Source organism: Cololabis saira, chromosome 1 (genome assembly GCF_033807715.1).
Source record: "Cololabis saira isolate AMF1-May2022 chromosome 1, fColSai1.1, whole genome shotgun sequence".
Taxonomy (NCBI): Eukaryota; Metazoa; Chordata; class Actinopteri; order Beloniformes; family Belonidae; genus Cololabis; species Cololabis saira.
This window is the reverse complement of record NC_084587.1, coordinates 38,931,562-38,948,591: the sequence shown is the minus strand read 5'-3', so window position 1 is coordinate 38,948,591 and position 17,030 is coordinate 38,931,562. Positions and strand designations below refer to the sequence as shown.

The following is a 17,030-nucleotide window of genomic DNA, read 5'->3' as shown; positions in this document are numbered from 1 at the left end:
GTTAACACAATGGGAAGTTGTCTTATTTTAGCAAAGCAAATTTGGGCCCTTGTGATCTTTTGAAAGACATATTTTTGTACATTGTGTCCTCCAAAGGATACATGGGCACAAATAGATGGACAGTTTTCATGAACAAATGAGGACTCCTCGTTCCTCAATCATTCATCCATTGGGAAGGTAAACGGTCTGCAAGTGTCAATGAAGCTTTCAATGCAAAAAGTCAAACAGGTTATAGTCTTAGAAAACAATCAAGACTACATGAGTGAAGACAATGAAGAAAGAAAAAAAGTAAAAAAGTCTTTGGAAGAAAACAGTATGTTGAAGGTTTGGAGCGACTCAAGAACTGAAGCTACAACTTCATCTGTGAAACACACAGTGGCAGCATGATGCCTTGTTTCTTTATCCAATAACACACATGTTGCAGCTCCTTGACTGACCACAAGGGGCTGGCTCCAAAAGTACTGTATTTTGCAGACCATAAGGTGCACGGCATTATAATATGCAATATATCAATGAACAGGTCTATTTTCATACATAAGGCGCACCAGGTTATAAGGTGCATGATAAAACACATATAAAGCAAAAGAAAACAGTCTGTTCAGTTGAACTTTAGTCAACTCATTCACAATAACTCAGAATATTGTTCAGTTGTAACTAATACAGATAAATACGCTCTCATCTTCCACAAATCCACAAATAAAAAGTGACAGAAGTTAGCGTTGCACTACTTCCTGTTCTCTGATTCATGGTTACCAGCGATAGCAGACACCTGAAGTTAGTGTGAGGTTGGGACAGCGTTGTATTCCAACATTTTATTATAATTGGATTAGGATATAGATTTGAAAAATGGGTTTACGGTAAAAACCTAACGTTGGCTTGACGTCTAATTATAGTAAGGTATTGACTAGATGTTGGGTGATGGTTGCTTGCCAGCGCTACATAATTAGTTATCTAACGTTGTCTGAAGTTGCAACCCGTATCCAACCAAGGACCGACTTTAATGTGTCAGCTGACCATGAGCCAGCGGAGCGGCTTTGTCACTACCACAGTCACACTAAAACATTCGGACAGATTTTTGAGAGCGGTGTGCCACATAAAACTGATTCGAGGTCAGCAAACAACAAAATTCATACATAAGAGGCACCTGATTATAGGGCGCACTGCCGATTTCTGAGAAAGGTTAAGGTTTTTAAGTGCGCCTGATAGTGCATATAGGGCCTGATTTACTAAATGTTTGCGTGTGTAAAAACGTGTGCAAACTTGACAGCATCCGCAAACCAAAGTGCCAGCTGATCTACTAACAGCGTGCAAAGAGGACTGCGCCTCTCAAATGAGCAAAATAGCACACGCTATTCATTTAGTACTTTTGCCCTGATGAATAATCAATATGGGGCGTACCCGCCAGAAATCGCTAAATACTGGGAGGGGAAAATGCAAATATCTCCTTTTACCACCCGCAATGAGATTTACCAAGCCTGAAAGTTTTTGCGGGGATTGTGATTGCGTCTGTATTTAATACGTTAGAAAGGAAGGTGCTAATCTGCCCAGCATTACGCAGGGATGCTTGTTGGTGCCTGATTTGAGGACTGGGGTGGGGATTCTCCACATGCAAAAGGAGAAATATTTTATTGGAATGTTAAATCGAGTATTATTCAGCAAAAGGTTGCCACAGGAGGCACATTCATTTTTTTTATTTGTGATAATAAATAAATCACGTGTTTTCATGGAGAAAAAAGTGTTTCTCATTGTGCGCCTGTTCTGCAGTCATACCCCGGTGTTGTGCCGTATTCAGCACCCCTGCCGTGAAAAGCACCCCCTCGTCTGACAAAAATGATATTCTCATTCCGTGTCACGTTCTGTTTAGCGTCCAGTTTTGTGTTAATGATTCATGTTTAAATGCGCTCATGGATTCCACAATAGTCATACTTTCCCACAATCCCAGTCACAGATAACAAAAATCGGGTAAATGGTTATTGATGTCATTAATTAATAGCCTGCTTACTGTGTTGTCTTCCATAATATTTGTCAATATATATAATATAAACTCCTAAGTATGTGTTTGTGTGAGTGTGTATATATAAATATATTGAAGTGTCAGTGTGTTGTTTTTTTTCTTGGTCTACTTATCATTGAATATACGAGGGGGTGCTTTTCACGGCAGGGGTGCTGAATACGGCCCAACAATTTGCCTCTTCCACTAATATCTCTAACTCCAACTCGTCAAATTTCATTTTGCGCTCGCAAACCGTAAGACACGCAACACCTCATTTAAATACTGCTGTTTGCACCTGTTATCAATTGCGCACGCAATCTTAGTTGATCACCCGCAAAACACACAACAACAGCACGTGCAAACTTTTTCAGTGCACACGCAATTTAGTACTCTTTATTTAGGATCTTAGTAAATCGGGCCCATAGTGTATATAGTACAGTAAGTCTGTCTCCATTGATTCCCTGTGTCAAAATTTCCAGCTTTGCAGCAGAAATGAATATATTTACAGCCTTGATAAAAAGCAATTTTGGTTTCAGATAGAGTGGCACTGGGATCCCAGAGGATCCCAGTCCTTGTTTCATCTCTGGCAACACTTGTTTCAGATATCATTACAGCAGTGACACTGGGATGACTTGACAGATTTGATCAGAATGAATGAAAAGTTATATCACTTTATATCTGGTTACTATAAGCTAAACCAGCTAAGCTAAAATAGCTAATTTGCAGTAACTGAATTAAGGTATGCGAGTTCCAGGCAGTTCCAACACGGCATGTGCAGTATGAGCGGGGCAGAGGCTTCAACAGCAGGATGATGTCACAGGTTGTCCAGTTCTTCCTATACAGAGCACTGACCAAACACAGAGCTCAGCTGAGCACAGACACGACTTAGGCTCAACCACGGAACAGAGTCAGAGGTTTTGAGTTACGATGAAAGTAACTCTCAGGGTTCATACACATTTTAACCAACAAATTTCCATGACTTGGCAGAAAGTTTCCATGACTATACATGACTATACATGACCTCTAAAACATCAATGTATGAATGAAATGTAGGAATACACTGCAAAAACTCAAAATCTTACCAGGAATATTTGTCTTATTTCTAGTTAAAATGTCTCATTTTTAGTCAAAAAATCTCATTACACTTAAAACAGGAGTCATTACCAGAAAAATAACTTGTTATTTGACAATTTTCACCTGTTTCAAGTAAATTTGCAATTGAAATAAGTAGAAAAATCTGCCAGTGGGACAGGATTTATCTTCTCATTACAAGCATCTTGTTCCACTGGCAGATTTTTCTACTTATTTTAAGTGAAAATCTACTTGAAACAGGTGAAAATTGTTGTTTTTTCCAGTGATGAGTCTTGTTTTAATTGTAATGAGATTTGTTTGACTAAAAATTAGACATTTTAACTAGAAATAAGACAAATATTCTTGTTAAGATTTTGAGTTTTTGCAGTGTAAAACTATGTAAAAAGTCACTACAGTGGAGATCTAATGACAATCATGGTTTTATACAAAATAAACATTTGTTTAAACTAACACTATATATACCAGCACTATGTTGTATAGTAATCTGATATAACTGTAATAACTGTAATAATAACCGATCTGCATGATGCGCAAGAAGCTAGGCACGTCACGTGCAAGACTTTTCTATACGACATATTTATTGATCAATTTTAAATCTTACTTTATAGGCTGTTATACTAAATGTTATCATTAAGTCAGAAAAATAAATTCCATGACTCTTCCAAAACTTTTGGGGTGAACTTTTGTTTCCAAAACTTTTCCAGGCCTTGAAAACGACAGTTTCAAATTCTATGACTTTTCCAGGTTTTTTCAAAATGTATGAACCCTGAACTCTATTGTGGTGCTTTATCAATATACAGTATAAAGGGATCAAATTTGTAAATAAAGGACTTTTAAAGATAGCCGCAGTATATATTTACAAAGCATAAAGAAGGTGAAAACAATAGTATAGACAATTCTATACTGTACTAACAGTATGCACTGGTTTTGTCAAAGTGTGATGTACATGAACATGCATTATATGAGACACTGCTACTTGCAATAAAATGTCTGACGTACAACTGACCAGTCTACCGTGCACTGCAATCCACAAACGGGTCACTACAGCCTTCTTCTGGTTATGCTGCGGCATGATACCAATCTTTTTGAGTTGATCACGCCAGCGTGACAGAGGATTTAGAGGGTTTAGACATTTTAATTACTCTTCAAGGAGTGAATAATCAGAAGCACTATGCTGAGTGTAAAGGTCTGATCAAATCTTTCTGTCTATGATACACACACAGCTCTTTGGTTAAGTCCCTGTTGCGCCGTCTCGTGTGTGTTCTCACCTTTATATACTGCAAGTCGGACCGCGCTCTGACAGAGTAATCAGGTACGTAGATATGCAGGAAAGAGTTAAGCTGGTTGTTGCTGCTGCCCAGAGTTGGGGTGATAGCGTCTATGCGATCACTCCTGTTCAGAGAATCTGAATGGTTCAATCCAAATGGCCGTGGTGGAGACTTATTCTCTGTGATGAAGTGAAAGAGTGGGACAAGATGGTAAAAACAGATGTCTAACACAGACAAATCCAGAGTATATGCAATTACATCATCATTCATGCAAAATGGTTCCCAATAGGACGATGGCCAGCAAGATCAAACCACTGAAATGCGCTGTGGTACGTGGAATAAACGGTATAGACCAGGGGTCGGCAACCCAAAATGTTGAAAGAGCCATATTGGACCAAAAATGCAAAAAACAAATATGTCTGGAGCCGCAAAAAATGAAAAGTCTTTTATAAGCCTTAGAATGAAGGCAACACATGCTGCATGTAGCTATATTAGTTATAACTAGGGGAAGATTTTTTTTTTCATTATGCACTTCGAGAAAAAAGTCGAAATGTTGAGAAAAAAGTCGAAATGTCGAGAAAAAAGTTGAAATGTCGAGATTAATGTTGAAGTACAATCTCGAGAAAAAAGTTGAAATGTTGAGGAAAAGTCAAAATGTCGAGAAAAAAGTTGAAATGTTGAAATTACAAAGGAAAGGAAACAGGAAGAAAAAAAAAGAAAAAGAAGAAGAAAAAAAGGAAAAAAAAAGGTCAAACATTTTACAAAAAGCTCCAGGAGCCACTAGGGCGGCGCTAAGGAGCCGCATGCGGCTCTAGAACCGCGGTTTGCCGATCCCTGGTATAGACGAATTTGTTCAATTCAGATGACTGATGCTTACACAGAGGGAGCTGGTTTATCTTTCTTATGAACTGGGAATACTTACAGAACGCTAATGAGATCCAATTACACTAACTGTCATGTCAATCTAAATGGGCACGAACAGGAGAATTTAAAAAGAGCACGACTGTATGAGCTTTGTCACAGATCTGATCTGGATGTGAGAATTTACAGCTCTCATTTAAACATTTACTCACACAGCAAAGAGCCAATCATTCATCAATATCCATTAAAGGGAAAGTTCAGTTTTTTACAACCTGGACCTTATTTCTGGCATTTTTTATGGTCGTATACTCACCCAGGCAAGTTTGGTGTCATTTGGAGTCCTTCGGAAGATATTAGGAGTTTTTTGCGAGCCGCTTCTCCATATAATGGTAGTGAACGGGGCACAGCGGGACACAGACGATGCAGCGTCTAAATTACACATTATTGCCGCGAAACTCTTCATTTCTTTTATGAATCACTAGATCTGCTTCCAGGACCTGTTGTCTACATCCGGGGCTGTGTGTGTAACAAATAAATCAGTTTGTAAACAAGACCTCTGAACTCATGACGTCATCTCTGTGCGCGCGTCCCAGACACAGCTCCGTGTACAGCTGGAGTTCGCTACTGTTAGTTTACTGTTAGTTATTTGAAACATGTCTGAATATTTGTCAAATTCTGAGGTTGTGGATGACGACTTTGAATATGATGGACGTCCTTACCGTTTTGAGCCAGAGTATACGGCTGAAGAGCTCACTGAACGGAGGACAGAGTGCGCGCACAGAGATGACGTCATGAGTTCGGAGGTCTTGTTTACAAACTGATTTATTTGTTACACACACAGCCCCGGATGTAGACAACAGGTCCTGGAAGCAGATCTAGTGATTAAAGAAAAGAAATGAAGAGTTTCGCGGCAATCATGTGTTATTTAGACGCTGCATCGTCTGTGTCCCGCTGTGCCCCATGCGCTACCATTATATGGAGAAGCGGCTCGCAAAAAACTCCTAATATCTTCCGAAAGACTCCAAATGACACCAAACTTGCCTGGGTGAGTATATGACCATAAAAAATGCCAGAAATAAGGACCAGGTTGTAAAAAACCAAACTTTTCCTTTAATATACCACAGCCCAAGATGTATGTAACAGTAGCAACGAAGTCAGTCGACACAGACACGTACAATAAAGTCACACATCGCCACTAAGATATGACCTTATTTGAATGTTTACAAGGACAACCCCTTCCTCTCTGAAACCAGCGTAACTGAACTCCTCTGCAGCTTCAGAAGCCGTGTTAGATATGAGCTGTAAGGCCCGCTGGGATGTGTGGAAATCTAATTTCTACGTAAATCTTCTCGTGAGGGGAGTGGCTTTCATGGCAGGTGATGCTGCTTCCCTCTATGTGCTGCCACATGGAAGACTTGTTCTGCTTCTTCTGTGATTTTTTAATTAAAGCCAGATTATGTTTTCCACTTCTTAAAGAAGCCTGGTGAAAATCGCACACAACAAAGTGGAAACGGCTGGACCAACACTAATGCTACTACTGGAATGTATGTAATCCCATGTGGGGATGTGTGTGCGTGTGTCTGTGGGTGGTGATGGAGGGAGAACGAAGGGCCGGAGACCTGGCATGTGAACTCTTGTGGATTATTACTCCACTTTCTAGGGGCTGCAGGGGCCGCATCAACACAAAAAAACAAGACTACACATATAACAGACACACGGAACCAAACTGGGAGGGATAAAACCCAAAAACATGTGAAGGGTGACGGCGTGGGTCACGGCTGAAGACAGAAACAGTGTATTTGTTCAACTGCATTTCCACAAATATGTGGGTGTGTTTGTGTTGCAGTCCTGTCCGTGTGTGCGCTGTACATGCATGAGTGCACGTGAACATATGTGCGAGTCTGTGTCTTTAGTATGTGTGCTCAGTGGTGTCCAGCAGGGGGCTGGAGCTGCAGGTCTTGTTTATGTCGTCGTAGGGTCAAAGGTCAGGGGCAAGCGGGGTGGAGCCTGGCTCCACTCTGGGGCCTCCAGTCTTCAACACCGTTCAGCCACTTGAATAATGCTTTAGGAGATGAGGGTGTAAATGTCAGTCTGTTTCTCTGTTTTCACTGTTTTTTTTCTTTTTCTTTATTTCAAGCATGCAGTTTTCACTCCACGTTGCGTTCACTCAAGACATTCTTCTCAATTTTGTGTAAAGTCAATGATGACACTTCCCACTGAATCAAACACATTTTAAAACCCTCCCATATCACTAGTCTACGACGGAGTATTAGGGCCAAACAAAAAAACAAAAAAAGGAAATTACGAGAATAAAGTCATAATGTAATGAGAATAAAGTCGTAAAATTACGAGAATAAAGTCATAATATTACGAGAATAAAGTCGTAAAATTACGAGAATAAAGTCATAATATTACGAGAATAAAGTCGTAAAATTACGAGAATAAAGTCATAATATTACGAGAATAAAGTCGTAAAATTACGAGAATAAAGTCACAATATTACGAGAATAAAGTCGTAAAATTACGAGAATAAAGTCATAATATTACGAGAATAAAGTCGTAAAATTACGAGAATAAAGTCATAATATTACGAGAATAAAGTCGTAATATATTATAAATATATAAATATAACTTCACAAGATGCTCAATATTCCTCATTTTAACACAGGGAGAAGAAGCTCTTCCTGTTAGAGTTCTCATAAATTATATTCTCATAATATTACGACTTTATTCTCGCAACATTACGACTTTATTCTCGTAATGTTACGACTTTATTCTCATAATATTACGACTTTATTCTATTACAACTTTATTCTCGCAACATTACGACTTTATTCTCGTAATTTTACGACTTTATTCTCATTATATTATGACTTTATTCTCGTAATTTCCAATGTTTTTTGTCTTAGTTTGGCCCTAATACTCCGTCGTACTAGTCCATGGGGTGAGATGGTATTTGTGTGTCAGGTGTGTGTATTAACAAAAAAAAAAAAGCCACTGTACCTGGAGATCCTGCTAATGATTCTGCTCTACTGACTGCAAATGTACGAGACAGGGACAAGGGCACTAGGGATAGAGAGGGGCGACACAAGAGGAGGGGAAAAGAAGCAAAGAGAAAAGAGGAGAGTGTCAAGGAACAGAATGAATCAATGCATCCACACAAATAATCATCTTGGATTAGCTCTGGGAGAGAAGCGTCAGTCGGGAGCAAAGCATCAAAGCGCTTCACCTCTACCGAGCAGCTGTGGATGAGGAAGACCAGCGCAGCATTACGTCTCCACAAGGATTTACACATTTGATTTAGGAAATTGGACTGCTGAATGCCTCACAAGCGCCTTACAAGAGGATGTTCCACCATTTCACCAGTAGGTGTCTCTCAGATCCCACCACCCTGGTGAGCCGGGTAAAGGAGAAATGCTGCAAATAGTGCAACAGTTTATGAATGACCTGAGAAGCTTGAGTGGATCACTAGGGGATGTTTGCTCATGATGTCTGATCACGACATTGTGGTGACGCTTTACTATAAGTACAATGAAAATGCACACACACACACACACACACACACACACACACACACACACACACGTTTTTGCAGCTATTATGAAAACAAAATATTGACTTCTGTGTATTTTGCACAGCCTAACCCAAACCTAAAAGGAGGCTTTAACAATGACTGGATCAGACATAACTCTGACCAAAACTCAATCTCAAGTCACGTCTTAATTCTTATTCACACCAGGACACCAGATTTGACATCCTGCCTGATCAGTGCTGGGTTTAAGTTCGGGTCCCCACTAAGACTACAAGTCTAAAGAAGTCATTAAAAGTCCAAACACACACATACACACTCGTACAGAAACGATTCAACACTGTACACATTTAGAACATGAGTACAACCATGTGAATTCTTTCAAATGGTGAATTTTGTCCATTTAAAATTCTAATCAAACATACTACATCAAATAAAATATTTCACCATTCAGGTAAAAAAAATTGCTTTATCCTCGACATATTTTCTATGATCTCCTTAAATTCATCTTAGATTTAGTATATTTTAATTGTTTAGTTGAATACATTTAGTCTGAAATTAGCCTTACAAGGGGAAAAGTGCCGGGATAAGAAATGTTTTGAGGAACAAGTCCAAAATCTAATAATCGGTGACAGTGATCACATGCTTGATAAAACTGTAAATGTTTGGTATACAACTTCCATCCAAATCTGCAAAAAATCTGCTCCAGTTGGTCAGGATCATTTACTTCCTTCTGTTGCTCTATTTGAACAATTACACCAATAATTGCTTTTCTGTTCCTGTGTTGTCCTACTAATTTGAGCAAATTTGAGAAGAAACTAGTTATTGTATTAAATCCAGGACCAAGATGAGTTATTATATTTAACGAAGGCTAAGACTTCTGAAACTAACAGTAACAATAACAAATCCCATTAACTGAAATAAAAATAGAAAGTAAAGATTTTTATAAAACTAAAACTAAATAAAAACTTAAATCAACAATGTTAAGCTAACTGAAACAAAATAGAATTGCAGGTCAAATTTACTTTGTTTTATTTTCATTTCATGCCTCATTTTCTTTTTATTTTTCTCTAATTATTTCTTTTTTTTCTACTTCTAATTACTCAAAATAAAGATTTTTGAACTGTATGATATTGCTGATGGGATTCTTTCATCCTGGATTTTTTGCCAACATTGGTGAGTCAATACCTAGCAAACCTAAACTAAAACTAAAACGATACTAAAACGAATCCATCTTTTATAAAAACTAAATCTACTGATGCACTTGTCAAACTAATGGAAACTAAACTGATAAAAATCATACAAACTGAAAAAAACTGACTCTAAATGAAAACGATCACCAGTGTGCTTACCAGGCGACGCTGTCAGGGCCATCATCCCGTAGAAGGAGAAAGGTCCCGCCTCAAACTTCATCCCCTCTTTTCCTGCCTCCACATCCACTTTCCCCTGTGACCAAAATAAATAAGAAATAAAACGTGAAAGGACTACAGCATATTATATTTCAGATGTACACACATCACAGCAACATTATATATTTTCTAACATGTCCCTAATCGCAGTGTAGGTCTCATGCTGTCTGTAGTCGTTCTGCGCAAGTTTCCATTACTTTTGTGGTTTGTGATTTGCAGTTTTACTTTTATGCCGTTTAGGGTCTTCTGAATGATTCCCTGCTAAAGTAGTTGTTTTTTTTTGTTTTTTTTTGACTGATGAGCAAATCTGTTCCTGATTCTGTCTACAGGACTGTCTCAGAAAATTAGAATATTGTGATTTTCTGTAATGCAATTACAAAAACAAAAATGTCATACATTCTGGATTAATTACAAATCAACTGAAATATTGCAAGCGTTTTATTATTTTAATATTGCTGATCATGGCTTGCAGCTTAAGAAAACTCAAATATCCTATCTCAAAAAATGTGAATATTCTGTGAATCTTAATCTTAAACTGTAAGCCATGATCAGAAATATTAAAATAATAAAAGGCTTGCAATATTTCAGTTAATTTGTAATGAATCCAGAATGTATGACATTTTTTTTTTTTTTTTTTAATTGCATTACAGTAAATAAAGAACTTTATCACAATATTCTAATTTTCCGAGACAGTCCTGTATATGCAACTTTTCAAAACTTCTAGAAAATCAGTTCTTTGTTTTAAAACTTCAACTCTGGCAGCTGGTGTCGAGGGCAGTGACTCCACGCTAATCTGATCTGCTGTACTGTACATGTGGATGTGGTGGACGGAGTCTGTGCATATCTGTAATAACTGTATACAACATAAGTCTGGTGCTGTTTAATTAGCTAATGATTCAGAACTGCATCACTATTCAGTAGCACCATCATTTATGTTAAGGAGTTTAGTATTTTTGGGTCAACTTGGTCCAGACTAATACAATGAAGCACATAGGTGGGGGCGTGGGATTTCTTGGATGTCTGCCATTGTGATGGTGACAGAACTTAACAGAAAAGGAACCTGTTTAAATTTCAAAAGACTGAGTGTGCTGTATATATGCAGTTCCAGTCCTCAAACAATGCTGTCCTGCATGTTTTAGACATTTAGATGTTTCACTGCTTCAACATGCCTGATCTAAATACATGTGTCGTTAATGTACATTAACGACACATTCATTAGACCTTGATGAGAAGCTGCAAATGATTCATTCATTTAATCCCGGTGGGCTGAAGCTGAGAAACACCAAAAACATGCTGCTGCAATGAATGGTGACCAAAAACACAACTGCTAGGAAAACGACACGAACTCCATGTAACGCCACTTCTGTTGTTACGATGGGAAGAAATAAATGTTGCACCATAGTCACTTTTGTTGACATTACTATAACGGGGAAAAGAGCAAAGATGTCAGAGGGAATATTTGGTGCACAAGCTTAGCTTTTAAATATGTAAAAATGTTTGGTTATTTTGTGAGCATTTTGAGTGAACCAGATACACTTACAGCCTGTTATACTTTTGTTCCAAGAGAAGTGGTATTTGAACAAAGCAGTGGTCTTTCTCAACTACAGCCCAGTTTACAGTTGCAGCTGGGTTTCATCTATTATTCACTGCATCTATCAAATTTTGATAAGTTGTTTTGATTGTTTTGTGCTGACAGTTATATATGCAGCAGAAATTCAGCAATTTAAATATGATATTGTATTTTTTTCTTGTTTTATTTTTTATATTATATATATTTTATTTATTTATTTGTTGTTTTTAACCAAATTACAGCTAAATATTTCTCTTGACACATGAATGTGGGTGCATACCTGAAGAATGAGGATGAAATAATCCACAGGCTTGTTCCTGTGGAAGAGGTAGTGTTCTGGCGCCCGCTTGTTCTTGTCATCATATTTCAGCTCCTGGATGACATTTGGGTGCTTTAATAAGCGAAGCAGAATCTTTTCGGACATCTGCACTGGTGCGAATGGTTCCACCTCTGAAGAGACGAACAGAGAAACAGAGAGAGAAAAAGAAGTTATTATTGGAGAGTTTTTCACTATGTTCTTACATTTTATGGGCCGAATAATAGTTAACGATACTCTCATTGATAAGATATTTCAAGAGAAAAGCAAAACATACAATGATTCTGTGATCTTTAGAAAAAAGAAAAGAAAAAGGACAAAAAGTACACTATTGCGTTTGTCTGATTTGTCCAGGGCAGATATTTTTAAACAGTGGGGTGGATCCCACTGCCTGAAGGAAGGGGTGGGTAGGGGAGGGAAAGTGGGTGGTTTGGGGGAGGGAAAGTGGGTGGTTTGGGGGAGGGCTCCAAACTGTTTTAGGTGAGGCTCAGGGATGTGAGGAAATATTGTTTTAATTATCAAAACAATACCATGGATGTTTGTGATGTGGATCAATACATTAGTTCTGTGAAAATGTGATTGTTTTCCCAGTCATGATGGAAGGATCACTGGATCACTAGACTTTAAAGACACCTGGTTTTCGAAGCAACTGCTTTAAGCTGTTCAGAAAGCTACAGAAACTCAGTGGGGGTCTGTGCCCAACAATCTTGTGGACTTTCTGACACCATTGACCCAACACACCCATTCCTCGCTGGATCTGGCCAGCTGTGTGGGGGTGAGGAGTTTGAACTTCTCTCTCTAGCAACACAGCAAGTGTCTTCCACAGGACAATGTCTGAAAATATGATGCATTACGTTTATGTTTGTACCGCTGCACCTTTGTCTTAGAGGGTGAATGTGAAAAAAGAACATATATACTCTTTCAATACCAAAATGTTATATATCACAATTTTACAGACAGATCTAGAGAATACCTTATAATCTAGACAGGTCACTCATGGACATTTATAGGCCCGTATCAAACCTCCTCTTTCTTAGTAAAATCAAAGAAAAAGCAGTTTTTTGACAGCTGTATAACCTCCTAATAAAGCTCCTCAATGGCATCAGCTCCAATACGGATAGTGGCAACATTTCAGTCTTGGTCTAACTGGATCTCAGTGCTTCATTCAACACGATCAACCATAACATCTTGATAGACTGGTTGAAGAACTGGGTGGGACTTTCTGGCTCAGCACTTGCCTGGTTGCAGTCCAATCTTAAAGACAGGGACTATTTTGTGTCTTTATGCAACTACAAATCTGAGCTAACTAAAGAAAACATGTGGAGTTCCTCAAGGTTCAGTTCTGGGGCCTCTGTTATTTAACATCTATATGCCCCCTTTCGCTCAAATTAGAACGCTCAAAGAACAAAAGATGTTACCATAACTACCGGTAAGCAGATGACACACAAATCTATACAACCATCTCGCCAGGAGACTATAATCCAATTCAAACATTGATCAAATTAAAGAGTGAATATGCCAGAATTTCCTGCAGTTAAATGAAGACAAAACAGAAATAATAGTGTTTGGAGCCAAGGAAGAAAGAGTCAGTTCTCCGCTTTAAGCAGTAAAACCAGAAATCTGGGAATGTTTCTGGACCTGAATTTTAACAGCCACATTAAGGCTATGTCCACATGAAAATATAGCTTATACTTTCAAAAAAAAATCTTCATAAACAGAAATGTGTCAGTAAATGTGTAGGTGCACACTCAATAGGCCTGAAAACGCTGTTAAATACAGACCAGCGTGTTAGCGGTGCGGAAACAAGCGAGAACAGCCAGCAAATTATTGGATTGTGCAGAAATCTGTAAACAGACAAAATGGTGGCAAGTACAACTGACATGACGCAAACGTTTCAGAAAAGTTGCGGAGAGGCTGTAACAACGGAGCCAAGTAAATGGCGTCTTCAAATGTTTCCACAGTCCATGATTTTGTCTTCAGTAGACTGGACTATTGTAACGCTGTTCTCACAGGTCTCCCTAAAACATCCATCAAACAGCTGCCGTTAATCCAGAACGCTGCAGAGTCATCACTGAGACCAAGAGACTGGACCATATAACCCCAGCTCTTAAATCTTTACACTGGCTTCCTGTCTGTCACAGAATAAATGTTAAAATCCTGCTGTTGGTTTATAAATCTCTGAATGGTCTAGGGACCAACATACATCTCTGACCTCCTGGTCCATGATGAACCAACCAGAACCCTCAGGTCGTCAGGATCACGCCTACTTTCTGTACCAGGAGTTAGAACCAAACACGGTGAAGCAGCTTTCAGCTTTTATGCTCCTCACCGGTAGAAAAAAATTCCCAGAATGCATCAGGTTTGCTGAAACTCTCACTCACATTTTAAATCTTCCACAAATAAAAAGCGGAGGAGGTAAGCGTTGTGCTACATCCTGTTCTCTGATTGGTTCATCGCTGTCAGCGATAGCTGACACCTGAAGTTAGTGTGAGGTTGGAACAATGTTGTGTCCAACATTTAATTATAATTGGATTATAATATAGATTTGAAAATTGGGTTTACGCTAAAAACCTAACGTTGGGTTGACATCTAATTATGGTAAGGTAACATTGACTAGATGTTGGATGATGTTTGCTTGCCAGCACAACATAATTAATTATTTAACGTTGTCTGACGTTGCATCCCATATCTAACCAAGGACCGACTTTAATGTGTCAGCTGAACAGTCCGACAACCAATCAAGCGGAGCGGCATCGTCGCACTAAAACATAAGACAGATTTTTGGGTGCAGTGTAACAGATAAAACTGGTTTGAGGTCAGTCAGTACAACAAAATTCATACACCCGGTGCACCTTATTATAGGGCGCACTGACGATTTTTGAAAAAGAAATTAAGGATTTTAAGTGCACCTTATAGTGTGAAAAATATGGTAAATTTAACTAAAATGTAGAATTAAGAGAGAGAAATGTTGCGAGGCGCTCTTTGTCAAATGAACTTGAGTAACTGATCATCAGCAAGTGTTGATACTTGCCCTTTATACATAATAATATATAGAACTACAAGACATACATTTTGGCAGTCTGCTAGTCAGTCATATTCGGGTGTGTATTTTTCATTTCATTTCATTTCATTTCATTTATTCCATTCATGGTATATCTTCTTAATAATGTTGTACAAAATTCCATGAAGTACACATTATCACCATGAAAGAAAAGGAGCAGGAAGAAGAAAACTTATGATACCTGCCCCTCTCTGTTAATACAATTACATTGACTTACTGAACACCAATCTATCTATACACATATTTATAACAAGAAAACAAACAAAAATACCACTCTTCTATCTATTTTTTTCTCTTTCTCCTTCTTCTTTTTTGCAGGCACTTATCTTTTCTTTTTTAAACATTTTCTTAAGCTGATACAAACTTGTGCAACCTCTCAGTTCCTTGCTTTGTCCATGCCATATTTTTACACCTGTAACAGAAATACACATTTGTTTTATGTTTAGCCTTGCAAAAGTATGTTTGAAATCAAGTTTAAGTCTGTTGTCCTCATCCTCCAATCTGAACAAATTTTGTAACTGTTCTGGTAACGATCTATTTTTTGCTTTGAACATTATTTTTAAAGTTTGAAGTTCAACTATATCCGCTATTTTCAACAAACCTGCCGAAATAAATAATCTGTTTGATGGTTCTCTGAAGCCGACCCTGTGAATGACTCTCACTGCTCTTTTCTGTAGCATAAACAGAGGAGAGATGTTACTTACATAGGTATTACCCCACACTTCCACACAATAATTTAGATATGGCAAGATAAGTGTACAATACAGAGTTCTTAGTGTGTTAGTATTCAAAATAAACTTAACCTTATTCAAAATATATACTGTATACTCTTCGCCACCTTGGCTTTTACATATGCTATATGGCTTTTCCATGTCAGCTTGTCGTCTAAAATAGTACCCAAAAACCTAAACACAGACACTCTCTCAATGCTCTCTCCTGCAAATGAAAGTGCAATTTCATCCTTTTTTCGATTTGTAAAAAACCATAAATTTAGTTTTTTTCAGATTTAACAAAAGCTTATTTTTATCAAACCAACTTTTAAGTTTAACCATTTCATTGGTGATATTTTCAGCGATAAGACCCAAATCCTCCCCAGAACAAAACAAAATGTGTATCATCTGCAAATAACACAAACTGTAGAGTCTTTGAAACTTCACAAATATCATTAATGTATAAAATAAAAAGTTTAGGTCCCAAAACGGATCCTTGTGGGACTCCACATACTGTCCTCAGACATTCAGATTTAGAACCCTCCAGCTGAACATATTGTTTTCTATTTTGTAAATAACTACTTAACCAATCCAAAGCAATTCCTCTCACACCATAATTATGTAGTTTTGAAATTAAAATGTCATGATTTATTGTATCAAACGCCTTTTTTAAATTGATAAAAACCCCAATTGTATTAACACATTGCCAAGGGGAAAAGACATTAGCAACCCTTTTAGAAAACCAACTGTTGTTGCCCATCATTCTGGGAACTGTTTTAAGATAATTCCTAAATAATTATAAGTCTATGGTTTTACAGGGAGAACGATTTAAAAAAAATTGTACATTAGAAAACAGTGAAGACAGCCTCGTGCCTTCCAAGACATCCCAGCAAATTTGTTTCTCAGGAGGGAAATTAAGAAGAACACAAAGGTTCAACAGGCCTCAGTTAGCATGTTAATTGTTCATTCTTTTCAAGAAGTTTCCTAGATCTATGGGAGGCTCAGATGAGCACTGCTGTGTGCTTGTCTGCTCGGCTTCAAGTTGATGTGACAGCCATTCGAGCTTTCACCACTTACCTAAAAACCCCAGCCTCTGTGCACAGTGGCTACACAAAAAGAAGCAGGCTTTTCGGTGACAGCGCATACCACGGTATGCAGTAGACACACAGAACCAGCTGTACCGGGTGCAAAGACCAGTAGCAGTATGAAGACACTGAACAG

The 17,030-nt window shown here is 38.1% G+C and overlaps 1 protein-coding gene across 3 annotated transcripts in view; it reads right to left on the bottom strand.

Moving 5' to 3' along the window:
• Nucleotides 1-17,030, bottom strand: part of cnnm2b (cyclin and CBS domain divalent metal cation transport mediator 2b) — a 71,073-nt gene that overhangs the window by 2,814 nt on the left and 51,229 nt on the right. Inside the window, exons 5-8 of one of the 3 annotated variants that reach the window (XM_061722815.1) lie at nucleotides 12,003-12,172; nucleotides 10,096-10,189; nucleotides 8,218-8,280; nucleotides 4,354-4,532 (exon numbers count right to left, since the gene is read on the bottom strand). In XM_061722815.1, the coding sequence (XP_061578799.1) occupies nucleotides 4,354-4,532; nucleotides 8,218-8,280; nucleotides 10,096-10,189; nucleotides 12,003-12,172 (506 nt within the window). Of the gene's footprint in view, nucleotides 1-4,353; nucleotides 4,533-6,971; nucleotides 7,277-8,217; nucleotides 8,281-10,095; nucleotides 10,190-12,002; nucleotides 12,173-17,030 lie in introns of those variants that run through there. The other 2 variants (XM_061722817.1, XM_061722816.1) reach the window with 2 other exon arrangements.